This window comes from Scardinius erythrophthalmus (assembly GCF_964197995.2).
Source record: "Scardinius erythrophthalmus genome assembly, chromosome: 24".
Taxonomy (NCBI): domain Eukaryota; kingdom Metazoa; phylum Chordata; class Actinopteri; order Cypriniformes; family Leuciscidae; genus Scardinius; species Scardinius erythrophthalmus.
In genome coordinates, this window is record NC_138244.1 from 28,362,166 (window position 1) to 28,370,013 (window position 7,848).

The 7,848-nt window shown below is 39.4% G+C and overlaps 1 protein-coding gene across 1 annotated transcript; it reads right to left on the reverse strand.

Annotated features, from left to right (window-relative positions):
* Positions 1–3,989: 3,989 nt before the first annotated feature.
* nudt7 (nudix (nucleoside diphosphate linked moiety X)-type motif 7) lies at positions 3,990–7,250 on the reverse strand. Its single transcript, XM_081355494.1, has 3 exons — positions 7,026–7,250; positions 5,569–5,727; positions 3,990–5,486 (listed from the first exon to the last, which is right to left on the reverse strand). Exons 1-3 carry the CDS (start codon positions 7,182–7,184, stop codon positions 5,136–5,138), a joined length of 669 nt encoding a protein of 222 aa, XP_081211620.1. The 5' UTR covers positions 7,185–7,250; the 3' UTR covers positions 3,990–5,135.
* Between the last annotated feature and the right edge of the window lie 598 nt (positions 7,251–7,848).

Below are 7,848 nucleotides of genomic sequence, written 5' to 3' on the forward strand. Positions count from 1 at the left end.
TCTGTGAGATAAAAAGTAACAATTACCTTTTTTATGTTTTTTATTCCGTGGAATGTCTTATGTTGCGTGTGCAACCCGGTTCCCTGAAACTGCTGTGTCTCGGTGTGGACACGTCCTCGGAGCGACCCGTGTCTGAGCCTGACTATAGTAAAGTAGTCTACTGTCTTTACTGACCTTGCCTTGCTGACAGCAGCCGACTGCACTCTCTCTACCTGTGGCCCTGTTCAACCTGGGGTATTTTTGCTTTAACACAGCGTCTTAAAATGAAAATGATCCTTGTCCATACTGACGTTTCCACTGCGATTTAGAAAACATCTTTTGGTGCATTCAAGTCCTCCTCGGAAGTTCGTACGTGCGAGGTGGGAAGTCGTGTTTACGACGGCTGGTGCGTTCAAGTCACTTTCGTCGGAGTAAGATGGCGGAGTACTTTCTCTTAATTAATTACACAGAAATACAGAAAGGTTATTAAACTCTTGTTCTAGAAAATGAAGAACAAAGAAATGTGCATCAGGTGTACTTTGTTTTTAATTAAATTATGATGCCAATGCCAACTTTATCATTACATGTTGCATTGTTATATTATAATGCCATCATGTTCTGTGCAGGCAGTTAGCTTACTGCGCTGTAAATAGAAAAGCCTGACAATATCACTGCTAAATACCTTCAAGTATTGTGGTGTTCCACCATGTTTCTCACTGACACGCCCACAACTCGTAAAGATCGGGGCTTAGAGAAAATCCAGAGCTCCCCACTGGTATTTACGACATTGTGGTGGCGTTCAAGTGCATTCAACTCGTAAATACGATCTATACAAGAAGACTTGAACGCACCATTAGTCCACACTTCACAACAAAAATGCATGTCACATGAGCATTCATGCACAATGGGAATGCACATACAAGTGTAAGCCACTGCCGATTGTTCTTGCCTCTTGCATGCTGTAGTATTATAAAATACAGTTTAACTGCACACTGGCTGCTAAAGAGGACAAAATAAGCAAAGCTTGCAGTTCCGTCTCCATGTGATTGTTTGCACATTCATCGAGGCTGGTCTGTTACAGAGCCGTTGAGAGAGAGGGATCTGGTCTGTTATTGTCGTGTTCCAGTAGTGTAATGGTCATATGATATATGGGCTTGAGGAATCAGGGAAGGATACGCAGAAGACCTGATCTGGGAGCGAATGTGGACAGCCACGCCTTTGTTTTCAAAAGTCTCCGTTTTGGGCCGTCTACACTGAAACGCAACCCTGGAGTTTTCAAACTAAAACAGGGTCTGCAGTGTTTCCAAAAGTCTCGCCAGGCAGAACCATAGTAATAGTTTAAAACACACTAGTGTAAACAGGGCCTGAAACGCCTCACCACTGCAGAGTGGAGCCGAAGTGTCCAGAGGGCGAGATCGGGGCATCTAGGAGAAAAGTTTTCTCCTTCTTTTGATTCCTGACAGATTAAGACACAGGTGCCTCTCTGTGACCACCGTTGCTGTCATCGAATGACCGATGGCAGTGGCGTCTGCTTGCTGGCCCGGAGAGCCAAGACTGACCCGGTCAAGGTACCTAAGCAGGGTGGCTTGGTTTGCCATAGTGTGCAGAGCACCACCAGCCTGACCCGCTGCCACACACGCCTCACCTACGGCTAGGGTGACCACCATTACACAAACCAAATGTGGGACGATTACTCAGTTTGTGTGGGACAATGTGAGACATGTTACCAACACTAAAACATAACCTAAAACTGTTATATAATGTCTATCTAACTTATTAAAAACATTTGTATTCTGCCTTTCAGCTGATAAAAAAATACGTTGTTCTTTAGTCCCTTCCAGAAAACACCATTACATCACAATGTAACATAACATGTCATTATTTTACATGTCATTTAAATTCAACATCACTGAGCCCAAAGGCAGCGGCATCATGCAGATCACTATTTCTGAAACAGTTCTGACCAAGTCCAACTAAAATCCAACAAAATAAATAATGAACAAATAAAATATAAAACAACATGAAATTAGTTAATTGACAGTCTTATATATTAAGAATATATTCAACCAAAAACATTCATATTTTTTAGAAAGGATGTGAATTAAAATAACCACAGCAGGCAACAGGTTGATCAATTCTGTTAAATAAAAAAATTGAATTGACTGAATTATCCATTTGTTTTCTGACAGGAACACATGGAACGAATCACCGGTCCACATTTTGATTGACAGCAGTCACAGCCTACTAGTGACCGTGTTTACTCCTTTCCTTTCAACCATTGGATAGGATTTAAAAAACGGCTGTTGTATTTGTACTTCTGACGAAGCGCTGTTAAATATAGGTAAAAAACTACACCGCAAAAATACGTTTTCTTAATATGAGACCCTGGATCACAAAACCAGTCACAAGTCGCACGGGTATATTTGTGGCAATAGCCAACAATACATTGTACGGGTCAAAATTATCGATTTTTCTTTTATGCCAAAAATCATTAGGATATTAAATTATTTTAAAGATCATTTTCCATCAAGATATTTTGTAGAATTTCCTACCGTAAATATATAAAACATATATTTGTTTTTGTGAGTGGATGCAGCACAATCGCCAACATTTTTTTGCACCCTCAGATTCCAGATTTTCAATAGTTGTATCTCGGCCAAATATTGTCCTATCATAACAAACCATACATCAATGGAAAGCTTATTTATTCAGCTTTCAGATGATGTAGAAATCTCAATTTAAAATGTTTTACCCATTTGACTGGTTTTGTGTTCCAGGGTCGCATATGATAATTAAAAACCAACAGACTGATGAAAATGCAGAACATTTTCTCAATATGCGACGTGCGGGACAAGGGGTGAAAATGCTGTGCGGTGCAACGCACAGCGGGACGGGTGGTCACCCTACCTACACACGCGGAGCCCTTAATGAGGATACCTCAGTCTGTGAGAGAGAGCTATCAGGCATCTCTTCCTCACGGGGCATCTTCATGTAACAGATGTAGGCCAGTGAGAGCTGTGTGTGTAAACCTCACTCCCCTGATCTCAAGGGGCGCTTTAGCCTCCTTATAAGAGCGAAGATGCCTCGCATGCGGACGGGCCCGGGTTCGAGCCCTGCTTAGAACGGGCGGTTTCACATACCCCTGCTCACATAATGCCTCCACATGTGTATGATTTGAATGTTGAAAGGGAAAAATGGGGGTCCACCTTCAGTGTGAAGGAACGGAAGGCTCCCGGAGTGATCATGGCCGTGAGCGACCTCCCACTTCTCACAAGACAACGTCAACGTCAACGTGAATGTGGCGTGAGGCATTACATCATGATGCAACTCCACACACGCGGGCAGACAGAGGTCAGAGGTCAGGATTTTCACTATCGCTACAAACAAATGGGTTCTGAAGACAACAGACCTGATGCCTGTGGTCCGTTCTTAGTATGTGGATTTCAAAATGACAGTGACAAGACAGATAATAAAAGAAGTACATAGGAAATAACAATATACAAAAAATATTTTTAAAATGTGATATCACGGACTTCATGTTTAGAGAGCGTCAGACAGCGGTCACTCCGAGGCTGTTCCCCATAGCGTCAACACCAAGACGCAGCGCCAGAGGGAACAAGCTCCCAAAATGTGATGTGATGGTAAGATTGGTACATCTGTGTTTGGTGAATGGATCAAAAAATAAGAACTGGAGACCAATCCAGACTAGAATGACCAGAGTACAAAAGAGAACTTTTCTATACAGTGATTTAAAAAATATTTGGTCACTTCTAAAAGTATAAAAGCCACTGTGTTGGATAACAAACGCTCATATTCAGAGCAGTGCTGGCCTGAACCCTGGCCCACGGGTCTCCAGCACTGAGTCCAGTGTGTGGAAGAGTTTCAGAGACATTCAGTGCCGTGAGTTTGGACACATCTGCTCATCTGTCAGACTCTTCTATACTGTAGGACACACATGTGTTAATGATAGCATTTACTGCACTATGAAACACATACAAGCAAGCATAAGTAGGTACTAGCAGTAGATTTTAATCGTGGTATCTTCAGCACACTTCTGTGACTCGATGAATGCAGTGCCACACACACACACACAGACACACACACTGGAATGACACACTCGGATCAACAACCAAACTAAAGGAATGACTCATCAGGTCCGTAGAAACGAAGTGCCTGCCAGAAATTACAAGCACCACATGTTACATTCACTTCTTTAAGATTACATACAAACATGAAGATGTCTATTTATTTTGTAATATTTGTTAATAAAATAAAGTGTTTGCCTTATGATTCTGTGCATTCTCTTTAATTCAAGTATAGATTTAAAGTCTCATTTTTTTACTAGTGAAACAGAATAGTAAATAAAATGTTGTGATATGATTAAATTTCTAATAAAGTAATTTTAGATTTTTTATTTTAAAATCTAACATGCCCGGGCTCAATGAATGCACAAGTGATGATGTGATGACCTCTAGTGGACAGGATGGAGAAATGCCTAATGTGAAGATTTCATCAACCTGGGTCTGTGAGGAACTGCAGGAGCTTCGGGAGTTAATCAATGAAATAGACTAAATGTAAAATTAAAATAAATAATTGTATAATAAAATCAAATATACAGGCTTGTTAAAAAAAAATAAAAAGTGTTTACCTGTCATGTGACGATTTACTGACATTGTAAACATGAATGTGAGGCATTATTTTAGTACCCTATAGTATTTTTTTTATTATTTTTAATTATATTTTATTTTTATATTTTGAGTTTTCATTTTTAGTAATTGAATGTGCTTTTACAGTTTTAGCACTTTTACCTAAACTTGGTTTATTTCAGGTACCGGTAGTTGACAAGGCAACATCTTTAAAGTTTTGCATGTAATACTGATATTTTCAATTTTAGCTTTAGTTTTTAGTCACCAGTAGAAACACTGATTGAAATATTAAAATCTTAAAGTCTCAGGGTATTAAATCTATTATATCATTGCATATACACTACTGGTCAAAAGTGTGGAATAGTTTTTTATGATATTTAAAGTCTCTTCTGCTCATTGTAAATTATAAAAATGATTTAACAATCCCAACTTGCTCCTCAGAAACTTTACAGCTCAATTACAGTCATTTTCCCGATAATAATCAGAAACACTGAATCTGATGTGTGTCTTTCATAACTTGCTCAGTCTGCGATTAAGAACGTCTCTGAACGCAGAAGCTGGGTCGTCCAGGTCGAAGCCGAGCTCAAACTCGGGCTTCTTCCCGAGGGCGAGAGCCGCGACGGTTACGGCCAGAGCGGCGGTCAGACCCCAGATCTGGTGGATGTGTCCGGTGCGGGGGTCCGTGTACATGAAGCTGTGGGTCGGGCCGAAGACGCTGGGCACAGGATAGCAGGAGTGATCCGCCTCTTTAGTGAAGAACTCCAGTGGAAGAGTGAAGACCTCGCTGACCTCGTCTGCGTTGGGACGGGGTGTGAAGGAGCTCTCGATGAAAGCCACGACCGGAGTGATCAGAAGACCGGCCTGTGCAAAGGGATGAGCCATTACAGTCGCCACAAGTTAAAATATTAATGATCATATTAAACGTACAGAAATGAGAGTGAACCTTGTTTAGGATGGGGAAGAGTTTGCAGACGACCTGCACTGTGTGTGAAGGAAGGCCGATCTCCTCCTCAGCTTCTCTCAGAGCCGTGTGTGTTTCATCCGTGTCGCCGGACTCAGCCGTTTCCTCAGAGAAACACACTTCTCCTGCGTGATGCTTGAGCTGAGAGAGCCGAGAGGACGCTTCGTCAAGAGCACTACCTCGTGTGCCAGAGAAGTGCACTTAAGGGGATACTTCACCCAAAACTGAAAACTCTGTCATCATTTACTAACCCTCGAGTTGTTCCAAGCCGGCAAGGACGCCACTAAGGGGAAAATATTAGGACGATTATAAGGGCCCATGCGCTTCTGGGGCCCACAGAGATTGATTTTATTAATGGACTGTGTGCGATAGGGGTCCCAACATCATATTCTTTCATAGAGTCCAAAATTGCAAGCGGCACCCCTAAACCGGTATGAGTTTCTTTCTTCTGCTGAACACAGAAGAAGATATTTTGAAGAATGTTTGTTTCCGAAAGGTTGATGGACCCTCTGACTTCCACAGTATTTTTTCCATACAATGGAAGTCAATGGGTCCATGATCAACTGTTTGGATACAAACATTCTTCAAAATATCTTCTTTTGTGTTCAGCAGAAGAAGAAAAAAATTCATACAGGTTTGGAACAACTTGAGTAAATGATGACAGATTTTTTTTTTTTTTGGGTGAACTATCCCTTTTCAGAGGAACTCTTATACTCTTACAGTACTCATTTTTAAGTGAACTATTAAGTGCGAACTGAATGTAATTAATCTCTAAACACTATCTGTTATGTTAATATTATAGTTTAAATTTACATTAAATGTAATTAACTGAACTTTAGAGTGCGACTTAAATACAATTCAAAACATACAACTTCAAAATTACTTCTACTGTCTCTGAAATATGGTTAATATGAACTGCTGAATGTACTGACAAGCACTTATGATAAACTAAAATATAATTTAAGTTTCAATGTCATTTCTATTGAAACTTGCATGTCAAATATTCAAATATATATAATTATACATGTCTAATGATGAAGCTTAAATTGTGTACATTTAAAATATATTAACATTAAAAGTAATATCAAGTAACAAATTACAATCAATTACTTATTCATGTACTTTAGTTAGTCAAGACACTGAAATACTTATTTAAAACATAATTAAAACAATGATTTAAAATGTAGGCCTACTTAACTCATACATTTAATTCGACAAAATTACAAAGTTTCAAAAGTTATTATATTATCTGCAAGTAAAGTTTTTTTAAAAAAAAATATAGCCTACTTTTAAGATTTGAAGTACACTACAATCACACATCAATACAACTAAGCGCACTTATTTTCATAAGAGTATTAAAGACATTCATTAATACGGTGTGAATACATGTCATTGAGAGCACAGTGCCTGTGTCTCTGAGATCATGAAGATCTTCTTACGTTGACGGATCGCACGGTCATGAGCGCGTGCAGCTCTCCGTGTCTCAGCATCAGCGGGATCAGCACCGAGGCTTTAGGAAGAGCTGCCGGTAACCGGGAAAACGCGTCGCCACTGGCGTGTTTCTTCAGTGACGCGATCGCCTTCTCCTTGAGGTCCATCGCGGATTATGAGCACCCGTCAGGACACTTTCACTTTACACTTCCGCTTATCTCAGCGTTTCCCATAATGCTCCTCTGGGCTCTGGGCTCAGCTCTGGGTCAGTGTGTGAAAACGTTGCTGGATAACAGACAGAAATAGATCAAGCAGTTAGACCATAGACTGTACAAGAGTTAGACGAGTTAAACATTTACGTTGTCGTTGACACTAAGGGCGGGGCTAAGCGGCTCTAAAGTCTTTTTTTATTATTATTATTAGGCTATATATTTTTATTTTATTTAATCGTAGACAGAACAAGTAACAAACATAGCATAGCATACAATATTACAACACAAAGAGTGACATTAATTGGTAGCAGGGGATCCAAAAATAATATCAAAAATATTTTAAACACGTTAATGACTTTTTGTTTTTTAACAATTTCAGTGAAGACATGAAACAGTCAAATTCTAATTTAAACAGCTTAAATATTGGGGATGAATTTAAATATTTTTGTTTATGAATAAAATTTTGCCAACAGTATAAATAAATTAACAATGTATTCAAGACCTTTGTTAACTTTGTTTTCATAATACACAATAATATCCTTTAATGTAAAATAGTATTTAATCTTTGCTAAATTAAAGATAAATTCTGCCAACTCCTTGCATTTCTTGCATTTGAAAA